The following is a 22,197-nucleotide window of genomic DNA, read 5'->3' as shown; positions in this document are numbered from 1 at the left end:
TTAGCAAACTTGTACAAAACTTATTCTTCATTACTTTGTGAAAAACTATCCTCCTTCTCATATATGTATATATTTTTTTTCCTCAAACTACCAGCCACCTACCTGTTGCTGAACTGGTACTTGCTGTACTACCTGTGTGGGCACTGCTGCTTGGCCAGCCACAGATGTCTGTAAAGTCACAGTTGAACCTGTATCCGACCCAGTCTCTGGTGTCTGCATCTTGGGCTCTGAATAAAATTAAAATGTAAAAATAAAAGGTTAGCACAAAGAAAACCTATTTTCAGAAACATAACTGAGGATGACTTGTGTTTTCATGGAAAGCGTATACTGGGAACCACAGGATTCTCCAGTGTTGCACAGCAGATACATTAATATAATTGACTAGATGGCAAATCAAAATTAATTCAAAATCAGAAAGCACGCTTTTTTATTTCTTTTAAGCAACAGATGATTAACCAGTGAAAATAATAACCGCATGTGGCTGCAGGTTCTTCATCACCTGATACCTTCAAAAAAGAAGACTGTACATGTCTGTGAAGAATTACTGTAACCAAAAACAAATTAATAGTCCTTAAACACAAAGTTCTGTGATACAAAAATCTTACTGGCCTTGAACTCCATTAATCTACATCAGCTATAGAATAGTTTGTCAAACTGAGGACCAATATCACAAAAAATGAGTAATATTATTCTTCATACTAGAAGGGATTTCCATTACAAATTTATGAAAACTTAGAATGCCTTAACTATATAATTTGTTAGGTTAACTGAACAGATTTGGATGGCTGACAGGGAACAAAATAGATTTTTAAAAAAGAAAAATAAAATACCTAAACCCCTAAATTTTAGTATTTTCTGATCTCCTGAGACAAAACCAGACTCAAAAATGTGTCTGTAGGACATAGTAGGAGCAACTCATGGTTGTGCCAAGACCCTTGGAATACTCCTCAGAAAATTCTCTTTGCTTGACTACTGAATCAGTTCTAATAACTGACCTTCCTTTCAAGGCTGAGTTTCAAAATTGATTTAAAGCTAGACTCCTGCAATCCCTCCCTCCAACTACCCCTGACTCACTGTGTATTCAAATGCAGTCATTAGAGAGCAAGAAACAGGTATATAAATTTGGGAGGGGAATTGGAGCAGGACTTTGCCAACGGGGACTTTGATTGGCTTGAACTCCACAGAACCGTTCCTTATGGAATGGGTAGGTTTAACTGCTTCTTCTGAAATACAGGATAATGAAATCATATGGATTATCCCTCAATTTATCTATTTTGTTGTATAAAATGGCAAAATGAATAAGAAGCCTCAACCCCAACACAGCGGTATATTATATAGGAACTCCAAATCTTGCTTCCTTTTTATAGGAAGTCAGCATACTGATATCAGAGAAAATATGCATTTACAGTGAAACTTTAGGATATTTCTTGGATTGCTTTTTATTTGTATAGACAATCTCATATATGCAGAAGCTGCTTGCTTAATCATCATAAATAAAACGGCAAAGTCTGATAATTTGCTGATCAAACTTGTTTCAGATTAATCAATACTTTATCAGAACCATGATGATTGAACTCTACATCTTTTCAGTATACCAGACAAAAATTTGAATAGAGTAGTAAAAGAAAAAAGGAACAAAATTTTACAGATGACTGTTGACATTTAAAAAATCCAAACACTTATGAACGGATTGTCTGCTGGACAAATATAGTTGTGTGCAGGATAAATACACTTATTGTCAAAGTGCTAAATTTCGTATTCGGTTTGCCCACAGAAAATGCTAGATTTATCCAGAATAAAATTATTTAACAGTAAGAAAAATGCCACATTTCACATATCAGTCCATCCTAGCTGAATTTCCCTTAACATAAATATTAACAAGAACATACAACATTTAATAATAAAATCGAGAAGGAATATTTTGTTTTTCAGTTTGCAATCATCTTTTAATTTTCTACAGATAACAAGATGTGCAGCTTCCTTAAGTGCATTAGACCAAATTCACACATAGGATAAATATATTAGCTTAAATAAGCAGAATCAGAGATTTAGATAACCTTCTTTGGCAAACAAAGGCCTACAGCAAGCATATGTTTTATATACATAGGCCTAAATACACACATGGACATAATAATCGTAATAGTGATGATTTTATACATTTTGAAGACAGGTGCAGCCCATCAGAACAGGGTACTAAAATGATGAATGCTTTCTGGGGTCATCAAACACAATGGCAGTGTTCCTAATGCAATATTAATGTGTTGAGTATTTTAGTTCTATATTTAAAATCCACAATTTTATAATTTGAATAATTCAAGATTTACTCAGTCCTTGTTCAGCACCAAGTCACTGATAACAAAAAATCCTAGATATTAATAAAATCCATTTACTTAAAGCAACAGAACTTGCTGTTAAGTGAAATTATAAATTTCAAACTACATTTAATTGTCTTAATGTTCTGCCACTTACTGAAGTCTGAGGTTTTATGATAAATATTCTAACTATTTAGAATGCAAAGCCGACTTATGTAACACAGCATAATTTCTTGATATTGGAGTTATTTAGAAAATAATCAGTTTATGTAATGAGTATTTTCCATTTTCATACATAAAAGTCTGTGCATCATAGATCATGCACAAATAATGAAAAACAAAAAGGAAAATATAAATAGTGTAGTAGTGTAGTGCAGCCACAATGTGGTCTATTCAAAGCTACAGTTCTGCCAAATAAGAATTTGATTTTTTTCAAAAAGCATCAACGTAATCCTCCGGATATGTATACTCACAAATGAATCTCAGCCTTAACTCATTAATCATTTGTTCTTTTGTCACAATCTGTTACCTTTAACTGTTGGGTAAAAATCCTTTAGATTCTGCTGTCAAAGAAGAGCCAGTTCTTGTGGGCGAACCAGAGCTCACTCTTACATGACACAGATAAAAGCACGGCAAGCTGACTGAACAGTGAAAATCAAAAGCTTAACACTGAGAAACTCTCTTTAACTGCACTTCCTGTCCATTTCAGTGCAAAGCTAAACAGGTTTCCTTAAGACATCAGTTGCAATAAACACTCACACAAAGTACTAGATCCATATTGGGAAGCAGAAATGAACAGTCACAAAGAATTTAAAGACATTCTTTTATACCACCTCTTAAACTTTACTTAACTGCTCAGTATGCATTATTTTCCTCATTCTAGTGTGAAAACATGTCCATCACTGGAAGGAAAGAGCAGTGCTACTTCAGTCAGGTGCAATTTGACTGGTAAGAATTGTTCCTTAATGCCACATATCTGTTAATTGCTATGTCATAGCTGAGACATAGTGCTCAATTGTAACAGCAGCAATTCAAGATGTTCGTGAAACCAGAGCCATGTACTCAAATCTGAGCCAGGCACACAATATGTTCATGTCCTTGTGGCAGTTGCCATGAGATGTACCTGTTTGACAACAGTGTTAGCATGTGAACTTTAGTTAACCCTATCATAAAATAGAACAGCTTCTTTATAAGAATGGAGGATACTCTTAAGTGTAAATAACCTGTCAGTCACTGGAGAAATTAGGAAGAGTGGAGAATCTTTGATAAACAGATTGCAAACACCAGCAACTGAGAGGCACCAAGTGAAGCTGAATGGAGCCGGTCAGGAGTTGGGTGCTCACTGCCCAAACCTCCGAAGTAATGATGTCCAGAGTCATGAGAGACACACCAAGGAACATGGGAGAAAGAATGCGATTCCCAAGAAGACACACAGCCTAGCCCTAGGAAAACCTACTGCACAGCTGCCACCCATACACTGACCACACACTTCTTTCCAAAACTGCCCCATCTCATTTCAGGGGTCTGGGACACTGCGTAATTTATAAACTGTACATACGTCTGTGATTAAAGAGTTCTAGTGCTTGAGTCAATTTTATCTCTGCCAAACTCAGTTTGGTCTTAAACTGCTATAGTCCTATATTTGAGCATACAATGCATTTGTACCTCAGAATTATAATACATTCTTACTAATAATCTGATAAAATAGGATAAGAGATTGTTCTATAGGCTGATTTATCAACAGGTCAACTAGAGTAGCTAAAGCATACCTAGGGAATATAAACCTTGCCAACAGTTCTCCCTAAGCAAAAATAAACATAACGACTTATTTTATTTAAAAGTTTTTAGGTTGCTTCTGCCCTAAGTCCCTATCCTAAATGCAGTTCCTTATTATTGCATTATAATGCATCGCACATTATAGATCTTGCCTTCCAGAAGCTATATAGTACACTTTAAAGTCAACTTTTATCATCTTCTTATTCATTAGGAGCTGTTGCACCAGCATGTTCATGAGGCAGTCAGTATAATTCTTTCACACTGCATCAAGCAATACTGAGCAGTTACATGAACCCATTTTGATAACCCAAATAAAGTCTTTTGGTTTTTCACTGACACTGCATATGGGTGGTAGAACTGCATATTACAGCAGAAAAAAGACTTCATCCTTGCCTAATGGGACTGTCAGGTGTATCATAAGCAACAGATGCATGTTTGACAAAGAAGCTTTTTATTCTGGCTAATTAAGCAGTTGGACACACCCACCTGTTAATGGTTTTGCTTTGTATAGCCAGTGCTAGTTGAATCAGGCAAATGCAAAGCTAAATAGGCCACATTCTGAAAGAAAGCTAATTAACCCCTCCAAGCAGAAAAAGAATATTGCCCAAAGCCAGCTGCTGAGTGTTACAAGGTTAGTGTTTCTTCAGTCTAATGGACAGAACTCAAGCAAAGCAACTATGCTGAGAATTGCCCTTTTTTTCTGCATATCTTGTGCAATTTATTGTTGTCTGTTAAGCTTTCTAAAGATTATTTAATACACTCAAATTCGCAGTTGGGATTCTGCTTTCCCAACATTAAATACTAGACTGAGTATTCAAGCCTAACTCAATCACTTATCAAAAAACATTGTTAAAGTGTGTCTGATTAATGGTTAATGTTTATTTTGTTACTGGACTACTTCATCCTGAACTCATTTACTTTTTCTAAGCTATTAGAGTTTGCAAAGTTTTGTTCAACTGCATATGCTTCATTGTCTGCACTGGATAATGTAGCAGGTTTTAATTCAATGCAGAACATAAAAGCCTGCAATTTGCTTTCAAGTACAGCAGGAAATTTCTTTTCTCCTTGAAAATGCTAAACAAAACATCCAAGAAGGTAAAGTGAACAAGATCCTGTAATCACATGGAGTAATGACATGCTTTTAATGGTCAAAATTAAAAGCTAATCTTAAGATCTTATTTACTTATAATGATAAATCACTAATATACTCATTAAGAATTTATGTCAACATGTGTTTCACAAAAGAATAGGAAATAATTTGCAGAACACAAAGTTTCAATAAATAATACAGAATGCTTGGTTCCTGAACAATACTATAAATGAAAATAATAATACTTTAGAACTTTATCTAAGCATTCCCCATCGATTTTTGTGTAAACAAACATTTTATGAATAAATGCTTTCAAACAAGGTAAGTTATGAATTACAAGGAATGATATATTGTATTAGCAGTAAAACAGAGGGCAGTTTATACACGTTATTCACAGCACGCACGCACACACACCAAAAGAAGTATTATAAATACTTTCATAACACTCACGTTTTCACACAAGAATACCAATTTCTTAATGCATGCTATTTGAGCATCCTCTCCTAAGTCACAGATACCAAAGTAGGCAGCTGGACACTGCTGACATAAAGAATGTTGCTAAACTTTTTAGTTAGCAACACAGATTTCATTACTTTCTTCACTTTTTCAATGACCTGTGGGAGGATAATAGTTAACTGAAGAACATAGAATCAAGTATGTAAGTTGATTCTCTGGCTTCCTGTATCATTTCCAGTAACACAACTATACACTGACAGAATACCAAAAAAGAGAAGCACAGAGAGATACAAATGGGAAGAGACCACTGCAAGTGGTAACTGCTGGTTACTCCTTTAAAGAAAGCTAACAAAAACAAAAAGCAAGGTCTTTGCAAACACATTACTGAAACACCTATTAATCAATAATTACCACAATGGAATTTCTTAGTTTGAGTAGATCACAGAGAGAACATAAATGCTTAGGCTGAAAGACTACAGGATCTACTGAGTGATGAAAACAAATAATATTCCCATTTTTGTATCACCTTTCCGCTTTTGTTTCACAAGTATCAGGCTCACATTCAATCTTCCTACAAAAGGTCTGCAGCACAGTATTACATTAAAAAAAACAAACACAGAAATCACTTTTAAAACAACATCTGAAATCTATTTCAATGCAAGATTGCCCTTGCAGAAGAGAAAGAAACACCCCTGCACAGGCAGTGCTTCTGCTACCACATTCTTCCCCCTTGGTTTTTAAAATCCGTATTAGTCATAGTGCCTTGGGTTGATGATTGTCAGTGCTCGAAGCTTTTTCTCCCCCAAATACTAGGTCACAACAGATAAAAATAGAGATGAAATTTCATAAAACTGTATCTTTTTTATCAAGCATTTTGAAACTTAAAAGTAACATTATATACATATATTAAATTTTATAATGATTACTTCTGCCCATAGTACTTATGCAACAGAGTAAGATCCTCTCATGTCAAGCTGCAAATACAGTTTGATATTGTAATTGTCAAACTGGTTAGATATTTCTGGGAGGTGTTGAACACACTGAACCCAACCCATAAAAGTCATGTAAATATATTAAAGGCAGTGTTCAATATAGGAAAAGTACCTGAATATTATTTCTGATAGATAATACTTGAATAACTGTGCCTATAAAGCCATCACAGAGATACAAATAATACATTTTTGTTTTTAACTGCCATTTCAATTTCACAGAACTACTGATTTCTACAGAAACGTCTGAAATGAACCCCAAAAAAGTATCAATAAAAAGTACCAATTTCCGGGCAATTTCCTCTACTTCCAAAGTCTTACTATATTTCAAGGAAAAGAGAAATTCCAACAGAAAATTTCAATATGCGGAGTCCATTCCAAAGCAAATTTATTTGTGTATATTTAGCCTTCATTCCTAGAGTTCTTCTTCATGTATTTCTTGGTATGACAGTGCTATTCAAACACAGATTAAGAACTGTATTAAACAAATTTTCTATCTTGCCTGGAAACCACACTTCAAAAACACTACTTTGTAGAACTATGAGGAAAATTCCATTTTGTCCTTCTATTCTTTTTGTAATGAGTGATGCCTTTTAAATGCTAAAGATGATGCTTATGCTGCAGCATAACAACTCCAACTTTGAAATATCTCAGCAATCTAGTAGTAGTTTTGTTATTAGACTTTGATTGAAAAATGTACAGACAGCAAGGTCACGTACCTAGATTTCTTAATCTAACCTAATAAAATACGCTAACAACATTCTTATATCACATATATCTGTTCTTAACTCGTCTACCATCTTGAGAGGAAAAAAAAGTAAATCACTAGTTACTGAATATTATATTTAACTATATTCAATTTCATTTACACTACGACACTTAGTCATTGCTACTTTCTAGGCATTAGAAGACATGAGATTTTATCAGAAAATCTGGAATGTTGTAGTTCTGGGTATTTTTATAGGCAGCTTTACTGACATTCAAGGAGTTTCCATGGGGAAAGTACAAAATCAGACTGATTAGCTACACCAGCTGACACGCTTGATTAAGAGGAGAATGAGGCAAAATCAAACTGTAAGAGAAGTTATAAACAGTTTGGTTCTAGATTCTACTGGGCTTTAAAAACAAATATAGGTTGTTTGCATTTGATGCACTACAGCTGTACACAAAAAAAAAAAAAAATCCAACACAAAACTGGAAGAAAGAGACTGGAAATTTAAGTCTGCAGCAGGGTATTTAAAAAGATGCAAGTTTTTGAAGGTCAGAAAATTTCTAATAAACAAATGGAAGAGAAATAACAATTTGGATCTGTGCATCATTTGCACAAAGCAGGATGAAAAGAAAGTTCTTAGATAAACACAAAGATGTCTCAAATTTCTCCATGAGCTGACAGGTGGAAATAATAGGAGTGAGGTTAAAAAAAGTTGGTAAGGTTTATGAAATAACTTAGTATGCTTCATACTATCATGTAACTTTGCATCAATAATAATGAAGTTCACCACCCGTTATACTGTCCATTCACTTTGCTTCACTGGATTATAGCAAAATACTTTCCTGTCTCCAGCCAGCAGAGACAGAGAATTATTTGTTCTTTCACTGCTCAGAACTTTACAGTATTCCACTATCAGGCCCTCTGCCATGATGAAAAGTAGTTGTTTGATTCCTACTATATTTTTTCTCATAACTTCTCATTCATAAGAAGGCTTTGCCCCTTCCTTTGAGTCTTCTTTACATTCCAGAAATTACACTGATTCTACTACGCTGATTTTCTTACTATAAAAAGAGAGTGAATAGATTCATGCGAACACTTGGAACTTGCATTGGACAAAGGAATGAATACACAGTTTCAGTAAGAAAATGAAATTTTATTCTTAGATAAAATTTCAAGTCTCCAATTTCACCCATGTTTCAGAAAGCAAATTAATTGAATCTCCTAGAGACAACAAATAGTTCATACTTCATTTACAATAGGAATCAATATGGATTTTAGTGTGCAACTTTACAAGGACAATTGTCACAAAGAGTCCTAACTGTTATTCACTCATCTAGCATATAGCAATATGGATCTCTTGAGATCATCCTCCTTCATGTGTCATTCTATATCTATAAAGAATATGTTTACAAGTAAACCAAGTCTATATGTTAATTCACAATTGAAATGTCAATGCTGCTTATTAATCAAAGAAACAACCAGTCATATTTGTAACTTATGCCAGTACTCTATTTAAGCACTACTGGAAAAACAGAAGTTCCCTTGTAAAGTGCAAATTAGACAAATCTAGAATACCAGGATGAACTCATGCTTTATCAAACACTGTCATAAAATATGCTATCAAAAAAAAAATTTCTTCCAACTAACAAATTATTCACAAGAGACACTGTACATGCTATGGAATAAGAAGACATAAAAACACCTACATTCTAGTTTTGCCATATTTACCAGAATCAATGTTTTTCTCATCTTCCCCTTCCCATTTCTCCTCACATCTTCCCAAGTTTCTGAAGAAAAGTTCTCTACTCTGGGGAAGACTACTTTCACATAAATTCTCTTCAGACCTTTAAAAATATAGTGGTTTTGTTCTTTGGAAAAAAAAATCCACTGTATATTTTTCCTTTTCGTTTCTGAAATGTGGCTAGCTCTGAACCGCATCTTTTATCAAAAAGGAAAATTCAGTACTTACCAGGTTTCCATTTACAAATGGTACAAGCAAAAGAAATATTATGTAATTACCATCTGAACAGACCAAGTATGTTACGGTAAAAAAGAAGTGTCTGAAGCTTCATTCCAAGGTAGATGTGGGCTATTTTTCTTAGACTTTGACTGTAAGACCATAATTTTGCTTTAAAATATACACTTGCATCTATTTATTTTTATATACCACTATCAACATGAGCTGTTGCACAGACTGCTATAATACTAAAAATCAACTACCAGTTCTGTGAAGAAATTGGAACAGTTATATGCATATTAAGATGTTCCAGTGTAACCTAAAACTAACACATAAATAAGTTGCTTCCTATTAACGAAGTCATAATTTAGATATTCTGAACAGAACCCTTTTCATCTGTGGAATGTGGAACATTTAAACCTCAGGTTTATATTCTAATATTCTAAATATTATCAGGCTCAAAGATCAAAATATTATCAAGTAAAAAAATCAGTCACAAAAATGTTTCAAAATTATATTCAAGTATCTAGTTTGAATTCAAAAAGTGGCAAAATTGAAATCACCCATGTATCACAAATTTTGATCTTTCAAGCACATGTACAATAGAGGTAACATTAAAGTTATGATTTTTCTTCACATGTACAATTTGATCTGCTTCTCAGCAATGCTTAGCAAGTGCTTCCATGATCATATTACCAAAACACGTGTGCATATGTACCAGAGTTCCACCCTGAAGTAAAGGAATATTCCCAATGCAAACTGTCTTGAAACAAAACGCAGTTTCAACAAGTTGGGCTTTTGGATCAGTAAGAAAAAATATATCAAAAGGAACAAATACATGACAAAATTTAACTAATATAGGCATTTAAGTTCCACAATTTATAGTAATGGATTTTTCTTCTGGATATTCTATTCAAACTTCTAAATGTGAGCAACAATATGGTAAAACTTACTAGTAAAGGCATGAGTGGAAAACCTTGTAACATCAAAACAACAATACTAAATAAATTGTCATTCTACATTCCCCCCAAAGTTAATGATGATGTGTAATCTACTTCAGTATTAGAATCATACATTTTCCAGCATACACATATTCTGAACTGTATGTGCACCTTCTCAGTTACTTCACAAAAGGTAATGTAACCCACTTAAAGCAGATTAATTTGTCTCACACTTCATAGTGTATAAATAAATACACTAAAAATGATGGGGGGAGGAAAATAGTTGTAATTGTACCCTCTGCTTTAAACAAAACAATTATATCTGCATTACATAAACTCTTATAGAAAGGTTATTGTTTATTATGCCAGGCGAGATTCACTTAAAAAAATCACTGTATGCTATGTAACTCTGTACCTTTTAAAATGACTCATGAAGAACAGAATCAACATATGTAACAGTGTTTACACTTGTAACACAGCAAACTGTTGAGATCCAGAATTTCTACAAACCCATTATATTCTACTACTTATTTTCCTCTATTCTGAATGAGAAATAAATGACAAACATGATATGAACATTAAACCAGGTTTCCAAATATACTCCTTTATTACTGAAATTAGTTCTTGTTAAGATGCATGAAAACCATGCCGCTGACAATGGTGATCAACCAGTAAACATTAGCCCACGCTGCTGCGTGGCAATCAGGCTGCTCCAGTCACCAGGTGGATGCAAAAGCCAGCCTGTGCACCAAACCTTCCTTCCAGGATGTCAGTGGCAGACACAAAAAAATCGATCTAGAAATGCCCCCCTGACTCCAGCCCCACACTCCCGCCCCGCCATGGGTTTGCTCCATCCACGTGTGAAGGCTTGCACCCTGTGGGCTCAGGGGCCACGCTGCACGCAGTGCAGCTCTGGACACCCTTCCTGGAAGACCTCAGGGCAGGGAGACCCCTCCCATTGCCTATGTGGGGCTGAAGCTCGCCTGCCCACACCATCTCCAACACCTCCTGCCTGGCTGCTCAATTCCTTTCGACTGGGAAGCTCTCGTACATAAATATGCATACTATAGACTAATCTATTTATTTCTTCTACATTTAAATGTGTATTTCTCTATAAATACATGCATAAAGACATGTACACCTAAGTAGAAATACCTATTTTATTTGCACACAGATACACTACATATTTTTTCATACATTTACAAAATAGGAGCTAATTAAATGAATGACTAGAGTTTAAACAGCAACAGAAAGTGACTAAATAAAATTGTAAAATCAAAAGGTAGGCTTGACAAGTGTGCTGAACAAGCTGTAAGATGTTTCGAGGTGGCTGAAAGTTCAGGAGGGTGTGTGGGGGGGTCAAAACAGTGGGGAGCACAACAGCTATGACCGTGCCCAAGGACTGCAGACCCATCCCAGGAGGCCACCAAGGGCCTCCCTGTGTAAGTGCTGCCACATGCAAAGGAGAGATGGCTCCTGTGAGACTGAGACCACCTGGCACACGGCCCAGGGTGACCACACACTATCACCAGGGCAGCCTTTGGGCTTTGCACAGTGCTGCAAGACACAAGGTAGTGGAAAAGTGGAAATGTAGTACAAAAGGCCAGCTTCAGAAGAACATGTGCATGGGGATAGTAAAGAAAGCCCCAGAGGGATTCCTCCAAAAGACCATGGAAACCATAAGAATCTAGAGTCAGGCAGAAACTGTAGGCAAGTTTGATGCAGGGAGAGCAGGTGGTGCTGGAGCTCCCTCTGCCCACTGCTTTAGAGGATCTTACAACTGCTCATAAGGCCATTAGGAGGTGAAGCTTGTGCTACGTTTTTCTTCATTCTTAGGTGCACGTCCTTATGAAACGTTGTATAAAACTGCAGCTGACTGGCTGAAAAGACAGAACTGTTCCTGTCTGGGCCTGCAGTAATCAAACAAAAATGTGCATAGCAGTGTTCAAGAGAAAAAAAAGAAAAAGGCTAGAGTAAACTTGCCAACTACCGACACCCCTCTTATGCCACTAATAGAGTTTCTCTGTACATGAATAAAGTCGATGGTCTAGTATTTCATTTCTCACATATATGGAGCAAGGCTGTGTTGGTAGAGGTATCTGCATCACCACTTCTGTTAAAAGACACTTGTTATGTTCCTTGGGAGGTAGAAAGCTTTGGTAATATAAATACTTTCTGTGAAGCCATTAAAAGATAAACTGCTGCTCTTAGCAGAATCCCAGTAACAACCTGGCTTACAAACCTGGACACTTACAGCTTACATCAGCTGGCAAGAAAGTGCTTTAAAAGAACAGCTTGTTGTGGCATAGATAGATGTGCAATGTCAGGCAGATGTGGTGGATGTGCAACATTTTTCTGAACACAACGGTGTTAAGTATTTTTTAATGGTCAAAGACAAGCATGCCAGGACCAACGGTCTAAAAGAGTACGCAGATTCTAATAGAGTGGGGCTTTTAAAGTTATTTTTAGTAGGGGGTTTGTTTCTCAAATTACAGACTGATCAGGCAAGAGAATTTTTGAACTAGCCTTTAAAACAAGCTGCTAAAGCAGTATAAAATTCACCATGTTTTTTTACTGATAATGAAAGGCTCCATGATGGAGCATTTTGAGAGGATGATGAAAATCAAGCTGTGGAAATACTTCACAGGGCCCAACACTTTTCATTGCATTTGTTATAAGTTTATAAAGAGCTATAATCAGCTTTCATAGAAATAGCAGAACCAGGCCTGTGGATGTGAACTCTTTAAACTCTGCAAGAGTTTAGAAAGCCATATACAGGGATTGGTTTAAAATTAAAGAATCTATGGCTCCGCTCAAACAGGGAGACCACATCACAATGACTATAACAAAACAGATTTGAGAATGGTTATGAGCAGACATTCTTGAATGAAATTTTTGTATTAGCTGAAACTGAGAAGGGGGCAGGTATCAGTGCACTGCTTAATAGACTACAGTCACAAAACAAACAAGGGGGCATTTTAAGTTCCAAAAGTGACTCCTGTTGAGAACAGGATCTACAAAACTGAAAAAAACATCACTGTGAGAGGGAAAGAAAAAAAGAAATAGTGGCTGGTGAAGAGGCATAGCTGTCACCAGAAAGTTAACAGTTGTTTGGAAGCCTCTCAAGTTCAAAATATCTAGTGATTGGGGTTGGAGTTGGGAAACAAGGATAGTGGACACAGGTTTCATCACACCACCCCACAATGCCATTACCAGGATTTTCCCACAAAACATTAACTTCATCACAGAGCTGGTGAAGCCCTGGTGCTCTCTGGTATGTGGGAGGTGGGGCTGGCAAAAATACAATACCTGCATCCAGTCTTGAGGAAAACAAAGCTCAAAATGGATGAAAATGCTTATGCTTTTTCCTACTGCTGGGGGATCCAGCACATATTCTAGGGCCTATTCCGGGGGTTGCTGTTAAGATAAAACCGTATGTGGCAGACATCACTGAAGAGTTTAACCCTCTTTACCTCTGCATGGATCTTGCAGAGCACCAGCTTGTTGGGAACACTTCAATTCCACTATTACATTGTGTTCCCACCAGTGGTAGTAACAAGATTGTTTGGGTGGGTATGATAAGCTGAACTAAACTGCCCGCACATTAACAGAGTCAGCACTGAAGTGAAGTGCCAGCTAGAACACACCTCACTTTATTTTGGGAAAATGATTGTGAAGTTGTGTCTCTGGCCCTAGAAGTCTTCAGGGACAGGTTTAGCTCAGTTGGTTAGAGTGTGGTGCTGCTAATGCCAAGGTCACGAGTTCAGTTCCTGTATGGGCTACACTAAGGATTGGACTAGATGACCTCCAGAGGTCCCTTCCAACCATACCATTCTATAATGTTTTAAGAAATCGTAACAGAATGATACTGGTAAAGAATTACAAGGACTAGGCTTTGTATATGATTTACTACACAGTTAGGCTGGCAGTGGTCTCAGTGGTTTTCAAAGTGTTCCTGTTTAGTATTGGGTGGGCCTAGGAGGTATATGCTGTAGCCTGTTTAGAAAGGCTATACTGCTCTTGAAAAGGGGAGTTGAAACTGTTTAGTCCCATGTTAAAAGTGCTGCTCAAGAAATTTCAAAAAGTTTATCTGGACACATTTAGCTAGGTAAACTGGAAACACTGGCAAACACAGAGGGCTTGACACTTGTTTATATTCCAGGAAAAGGCATTAATGATTCTATGATTAAGAGGGACATATCACGCTCCCATAGGAAATGCCTGCCCCAGCAATTTAAAGGTTGGAAGTAGGCACTGGACAGTAACTGGATTAGTTTGAACAGTCCTAGTGAGTATCAGCATTAACAGAAGTTTGTTTATGGAAGTACCTGCTCTTTCAGATATCACAGAGTCTGCACCTCTGGACATTTTCATAGTTGAGAATGGAGAAGATTATACTGATCTGAGCAAAAGGTCTGCTGCATCTTTTGGGACAATTTTGCAGCTCTGCTGCAAGACTGTAAAAGTTGAGGGGTACAACCTTGGTGCCAGGGAGACTGTGTGCCTTGCAAATTACCTGTCTTCCTGTTCATGAGAAAAGTGTGGGTGGCATTTGCTGTATATTTGGGACACACTGAGGCTTTACTTAAGGCCAATGCTAAATACAGTGCTGACTGGGTGAGATGGAAGTGTTCACCATGCTGGCTGGTAGCCACATCAGCAAGTAGGAAAACAAACAATTGGCAGCAATATGAAAGATCACTCTCAGTTGATTGACAGGGAAGAGTTCACCTGTGACTACACCTGTTTGCCTTTGACCTGCCTCTGGAACAAGAATATGTTAATCACTATTCCCTGATTGAAATGAGAAGGAAGGATTTTGACTATCACCATTAATATGATCACGTGTGGTATATCTGACAATATGATAAAAATAAACTGAAAGAGGTACGTGCATTTTTAACTACACGTGAAGAGGGACATCAGTCAAGTCTCCTGTTTTTTTCAGTGGATCCCTATACCTGAGAAACATATCTAGGCACTTACCTAAATGACTGGTTCCCTTGCATGTGTGTTTCTTCAAAACAAATATGCAATTGCAAACCAGCCTGGAGGGCACTGGCCAGCAGCTTTCCTGCCAGAGCAGAACCATACAGACTTTCTTGATTTGTATGGCCACCACCCAAATGCTCTCTTTCCTGAACACATCATGTCCTTTTTAAAACAGAACGCTATGGACATCAATTTCTAGAGAAAACAATTGCAATATCCACCCTGTATGGCCTGTGGATACCACTGTATCTTTTTCTTATATCACCATAACAAAGGGCTAGCTTTTGAACAGCTTTTAGAAGTATTTTCTGATGACTTCTGATGACAAAATGCACAGATGCTGATACACTTTGTAAAATTCTTTCCCCAGCACCAGGACTACTCAAAATGTGTTTCAAAAGACCCAGACCTTTATCTCTTGTAATGATTTTCATAAAGCAAGCCAGCTGAAAGATTCAGTGTGTTCCTTAACTATCTTTGCTATGTTCCCACTCCCACGCCAGAGACCCTATAGACTGCCAAGTTGAAAGGTTTTTTGATCACTTATATTCAACAGTAAACCTCACAGAGTGAGGAACTGGGCTGAGGTAGCTTTCTCTTCTTAGGTGATGTGTGTGGTGCTCCTCAATTCCTCTCATTAACCTCTAGTTTTTCAAGAGATCTCAGTTCACTCTATTACCCCTAAGAGAAGACATGATATTCTCTACAACTATGGCTTTGATACAAGCATTCCAATCTTTTTGTGTTTTCAAGCTAGAAGGGGAACATATCTGAAAAAATGCCTCAGGCAAAAGGGAGCAAGCTGGATCCCTTGACAACATCTCCTTTGTATATAAAACATCCCTGGTTGTCCTCAGAAGAAATATGTTTGTGGTGCCCTAGTTTACCCAGCAGCACCTGTGAATTCTTCCTATACCATGGATACACCTTATTCAACGCTTCCTGAACAACAGTGTCAGGATCCTCTGAAGTCAGTCTTCAGTTCATTTTTGTTCCAGAAGAAGAGGAGTTACTTTCCCCTCTACTGTGATTGCTCTGCTTTACATGCGGCAAGTACTTTTGAAGAGCAGTAGTACACCTTAGCTCTTTTGTATGCTGTCTGACCTGTTTTTCAGAGAACGTCCCTCGTTTCATCGTTTTATCGTTCAAGGCATGGGCTGCATCAACCCTATTGTCTTCCCTGGCTAGTAGTGGCACTTGGAGGTGCCTCCAGCTGACTTGCAGGACCCAGGTACATTTTTTTTGTGTATATTCCATTACTGCTTAACCAAAATGCCCAAGATGAATGGAAAAGGAAAGCTTATAAAAGGACTAGTAAATCTTCAGCTTGTTTCCCCATCACCTTTTTTAAGGACACACTCTTACTCTCCAAGTTTTCAATGAATTTGCACTCCTCTTTCAGCACCTGTATCTGGTGGGATTTTAATGGAGAGTTCCCCATTAAGATATTCAGGGTGGTTTCAGAAATGGTCTCTATCAGGTCATCAGAAGCAGTGTAAAGCACTATTTTCCTCTGCTGGGCAGGAAGAATGGATTAACAGCTCCAAGAGGTACAGGTTACTCTTCCAACAGTGGGCTATTGTGCTCTCTAGCCCCAACAGTAAAGAGTGTTGGTCTTGCCTGTCTCTTATACATTGCTGAGCACAAGTGTTTCTCAGTATGTAAACTGCGGGAAGGAAAAGTCCAGTTCTCAGCCTTAAAGCCTCTTGAATATAAGCATTTCAATTAAAATCTAAGTAGCCGTATGGTGTCTAAGTACCACATTTTAACACTCCTGTATCCTTGCCAGGATACATCTATCTGGCTAGGGATGCAAACTGAAGCTTGTCTTGGAAAATCTTAAATAACAACATATATTTTGTGTTCAGGGTAACAGTGCAGCTCTTTTTACTTGGGCAAAAACATTCTAGACAATGTACAGGATGCCAAGATTCCTGTGATGTGTAACACCAGGAAAAGCCTTCTCAGATTGGTTGGTTTCACAAACTCTATTCTCAAATCACTGACCATGTTTACTTCATTAGGGGAAATAAATGGTTATCGCTAGGACTTTCAGGGAGCTCTCCATAAATTTGATAAAAGGGTATTTGCTGGCAGTTCCTGATACAACAGCTGGCCATGGCTATAACACCACATAACATTCTCAGGCATGTGGCATTACAGATACTAAACAGTCAGCATTCTCTAGAAGACAAAATAATTTTTCCCATAGTTATTAGGCCCTGCCAGAATAGTAGAAAAAGAGTACTTCCAGTGCATGCCCATGATCAAAAGCCATAGGAGAGGAGGTTAGAGCTTTTAGTGAGAACACTTTTGTCATAAACCACCTTCTGCATCTTCCAGAGGGACCTGGTTTCTATTGCTCACTTCTCCTTGTCCCTGATGATAGGGCACTGCTCAGTCACAATCTTTTCAGAGCCATCAATCTCAGGATTTATGCTGTAGTCCAATATGAGGTTCCTCAGTGCTTCAAAATTACCTTTCTTTATTGTGTTTAGTGATGCCCCTAACTTTTAAAAGTTAAAAAGTTAATACTTTTCCCTTACACTGCACGTAGCCATAGAATTTGGGGCCTGAAATGCAGACTGGATAACATGCTCATCTGGTAGTAACTTGCTTGTCATCTCACCTAAATAGTTCCTGCGTAAGGGGTTCCACTCCCCTGGACAACTCATCAATATCAAAGAGTCTGTGTTATGATGAAGGAAACAGAAGGCATCCAAGAGATCATAAAGCACTGTATGCAGTGGTGAAAAAAAGCTATGAGATGTTAGCATTGCACTGCAGGGTCACACACACACTTTGGCTTCCACAGCAGCTACATCTTCATTGACAAAATCACAGGAGGACACAGCATAAGCCAGAAAGAGCCAGAGATAACAACTCATCTGTTTCTCTTCCAATGGTGGTGTTAAGTAGGCTGAATCTTTGTCCAAATTTATCCCACAGAGAATTCAAAGGCAGTTTGGCTATTTGGCACTTTGCAGGGTTTCTCTTAATAAATTCAGGCCACAAAACAAGTGTTCTATCTGTACTCTTCAACACTTCTAGTTTTTTTTCAGTATTTGTGCACTAGTCTGGGTAACTAGAAGTTTTCTGCTTATGACAGAGGTGTAGTTTTATATAATCTGAGAGAAGGCTGATAGCCTACATTCAAAATGCCAAACCTCAGTTTTCATAGACCCTGTGCACCCTCCCCAGAGCTCAACTGCACAGTACATTAGATGCCCACAAGCGCTTTTTCTTCATTGCTGTGGGTTGCAAAGGGCCCGGCATATTTCAGCACAAGTGCAGCACATGAGAAAAAATAGCTTGCTCCTTACCCTCACAGGAAACACAGGGGAAGAGACCATGAGGTGGTTCACCTTACCTTGACCAGTCCAAAGTAGGCTGTCAGAGTGTTAAAACTCAAAAATCTTCTCTGTATCCTTCAACACTAGAGCCCCTGCCCCATTCATTAGTAGGCCCACATTTTTCCCAGTCTTTCTCCTGCTACTCATGTATTTGAAGAAGCCCTTCTTGTTGTCCTTAACAAATCCTCCCAAGTAGCCTGTCCCCTCTTCTACAGTCTGTGTACTTTCTTCTTCTGTTGCAGTTTTGTCAGGAGCTCTTTCCTCATCCAAGCAGGTCTCCTGCCCTCTTTACTGGACTTGTTTCTCCTTGGGATGCACCGCTCTTGAGTTTGGAAAAAGGGATGCCTGAATATTAACCAGCTCTCCTGGACAACTCTTCCTTCTACGGCCTTAACCCATGAGATTCCTCCAAGTAGGTCTCTGAAGAGCCCAAAGTCCGCTCTCCTGAAGTCCAGGGTTGCAATCCTGCTTACCGCTTTACTTCTTTCCTGCAGGATCCTGAACTGCACCATCTCATGGTCACTGCAACCAAGGCTGCCCCCAACCTTCACATCTCTTACCAGTTCATCTGTGAGGGTTAGGACAGGATCCAGCAAGGACACCCTTCTTCATAGGCTCCTCCACCACCTGTCTCAAGAAGTTATCATCGATGCTCTGCAGGAGCCTCTTGGACTGTTTGTGCCTGGCTATGTTGTCCTTCCAGCAGGTATCAGGATGGTTGAAGTCTCCCATCAGAACCAGGGCCTGTGATCGTGAGGCTACCTCCAGCTGTCTGTAGAAGGCCTCACTGGCTTCCTCTTCCTGGTCAGGTGGCCTGCAGTAGACACCCACAGCAGCATCCCCTGTGTTAGCCTGCCCTTTGATCTTCACTCATAAGCTCTCGACTGCCTCCTCCTCCACTCCTAGGCAGAGCTCAAGGTACATAAAGAGCAACTCCACCACCTTGCCTTCCTGGCCTGTCTTTCCTAAGAAGCACACAGCCATCCATGGCAGCATTCCAGTCATGTGAGCTATCCCACCATGTCTCTGTAATTGCAATGAGATCATGGCCCCGCAACTGCACACAGATCTCCAGCTCCTCCTATTCCCTGTACTGCATCCATTGGTGTACAGGCATTTCAGAGAGGCAGTCATGCCTGCAGGTTTCCCAGGAAGGGTGTAAGGGGGTCCTCCATAGCCATGTCCCAAATGCACATCCTCAGCTACATGCACCCGTTGGAGGACCCTCAACCCGAGTTGTGTTTTATTGACCACCCTCTCTCTATAACTCTCCCCTTCCCCTTTCCTACATTATCATTCCTAATTATGACAGCTAGGTAGAAAGCCTGATAAAAACACAGCCCTATTGCACTTCGTATGAGTGTTCATATACAGTCTAAAAATTTCTATTTACATTCATATTGCTTAAATTAGTAGGAAAATATGAAGAGTTGTACATTCCAGTAACTTTAAGAAAAAGCCAAGAATAATCACCAAGTTCAAACAACTGCCTTAAGTGGTCAAACAATTGTTCTACTGCCCAAACAAATCTTTCACAAACTTCATGTAGCAATACATAATTTAAGTTAACAAATCTTAATTGTCCTACATCTTGTCTAGCCTCGAACATCCGAATTGGCCACTCCTACTGCTGCACATGCTCCATGTAAGCCATGCATTGGACTGCAGCTCATTCCACCTGTCTTACTACACTGGAAGATGCAAGTAAAGCTGGGCTTTCAGATGCCTCCTGGGGGCTTGGACGTGGTGCTGGGGGCCCCTCCTGTGAGACATCTTCACCTAGAATTCGTGGGGGCACAGCCTTTTGCTCCGCACAGGGCTGCAGTAACCAGCAAGTACGTTCCACAGCATCATTCTCTGCCCTAGTAGGAGACATGTTCACTGCTTCATGAAGTGCTTCACGCTTCATGTCTTCCTGTCCAAGTCTTCCTGTAGAGGGCTATACAGCCTACTATTTCACATTTTCTTTTTTCCAGTATTTCATGAACTTTGAAGAAGAAATATTTCAAATATGACTACTCAGTTATCTATTAAGAGCATTAAAGGTCTAAATTTTTATAGATTTTTCTCTGTTTCGCACAGCGCACATTGACACACGTTGATGTTTGTGTAGTCACAAATCTCCCCTACAGGATGGGTAGAAAACCACGCAGTCTGAAAAATATTACACAATATTACGTATCAGTATAGGTACAGCTCAAGATATACAATCTTTTTTATAACATAATTTTCCTTGCCTTCTACTAGATTACTGTATGGAAATAAATCACACCATTTTAAAAATATTCTGATGACTTTTGTTTTTTTTCTGGCTTAGGAAGATTTCTGTACAAAGACACAGACATGCTAACAAGTTCAAGTATTTTTAAGCATGAAGGAGAAAAAACGGGAAAAGAAATGGGAAAAGAAAAAAAATTAATAAGCAGCTAAATTATTTGAACAGGAAGAACACTGCTAGTATATGAAATGCCAAATTAGGATCTGACCTCAAGCAAATAGATTTACATTTCCTTTAACCAGCTATCATAAATTAAATGATTACGGTTTCCACCTTGGCATCCAGTGCCAGATAAAAATACATACTGAAGTTAACATATTATATCAAAATTCCAATGCGCTACCAATTTACCATTTCAATTTTTGAAAGCTACGGTCTAACCTTTGTACAAAGATCAGTGTACCTTTACGGTATGGAGTGACTAAAGTCTTTCATTGTGTATTTATGATCAGTAATAGTTTGTTTGAAGTATTACTGTACCAGAGTTAGGAAACAGACTGAGAGAATGGATGGAGCAGGAAACTAACAACGAATTAAGTGTTGTTCAGCTCAAGGCTGAAATCTGTTAAGCTGAAAACTATGATCATCTGCAATATGACAAAATGATAAAATGTAATAGTTTATCAACTTGATCTCTCAGCAAGTTTCTAAGATCAACTCACTAACATCAACTCATGGAGGCTGAACTCTTCTCAAAGTTTATAACTCATTCAAGTTTGTGACTTGACTTAATATAGGTAGCCTTTTAAAATATGAACAAAGTGAAGAAGGTTGCAAAAGATGTATGTAATCTCCATTTCTGATTTTTAAGCAAATAAGAAGCAAATCAGCTAATAATTTGAAGTATTACAACTGATGAGAACAGATGTAAGGGAAGTGACAGTTAATGAAAGGATTGTATCAAATCTGGTTAGGAACTTGATTTGGATAACGACAACATTGTGCAACAAAAACCAAGGACTTAGGCCTGTCCCAAAAATAAAGGAAATGGATCTACTTCGGTGAAATACATGAAATTTGATATTATAAGGAGAACAGAAACACGGTGGCATAGCCACCATTACAGTAAAAAAGGAACTTTCTAAAACATGAGATTTTCTTAAAAGATAGTAATAAAGATTACAAAGCTGTTTCACTAGTTGTATGTTGCACAGGTAACAAATGTTACAAATTATTGACAGGGTTCAGATATTCATGAATATTATAATTGACATGTTTCTTTACTAAATACTCTCAAATCTGCTTGAAGCATCTGATACTCACTACATTCCTTAATGGTTGTGCAGAAAACTGTTTAACACTACTGGAAAATGAAAGGATTTCATTAGCAGAATAAGATTT

At 38.0% G+C, this 22,197-nt stretch overlaps 1 protein-coding gene across 3 annotated transcripts in view; it reads right to left on the bottom strand.

Annotated features, from left to right (window-relative positions):
• Window positions 1–22,197, bottom strand: part of RFX3 (regulatory factor X3) — a 121,438-nt gene that overhangs the window by 60,890 nt on the left and 38,351 nt on the right. For all 3 annotated transcript variants that reach the window (XM_062599436.1, XM_062599438.1, XM_062599437.1), the window contains exon 2: window positions 103–227. In XM_062599436.1, coding sequence (XP_062455420.1) covers window positions 103–219 — 117 coding nt within the window. In that variant the 5' untranslated portion in view covers window positions 220–227. The remainder of the gene's footprint in view (window positions 1–102; window positions 228–22,197) is intronic.

Source organism: Rhea pennata, chromosome Z (assembly GCF_028389875.1).
Source record: "Rhea pennata isolate bPtePen1 chromosome Z, bPtePen1.pri, whole genome shotgun sequence".
In the NCBI taxonomy this organism is placed as follows: Eukaryota; Metazoa; Chordata; class Aves; order Rheiformes; family Rheidae; genus Rhea; species Rhea pennata.
This window is presented reverse-complemented; position numbering and strand designations above follow the sequence as displayed.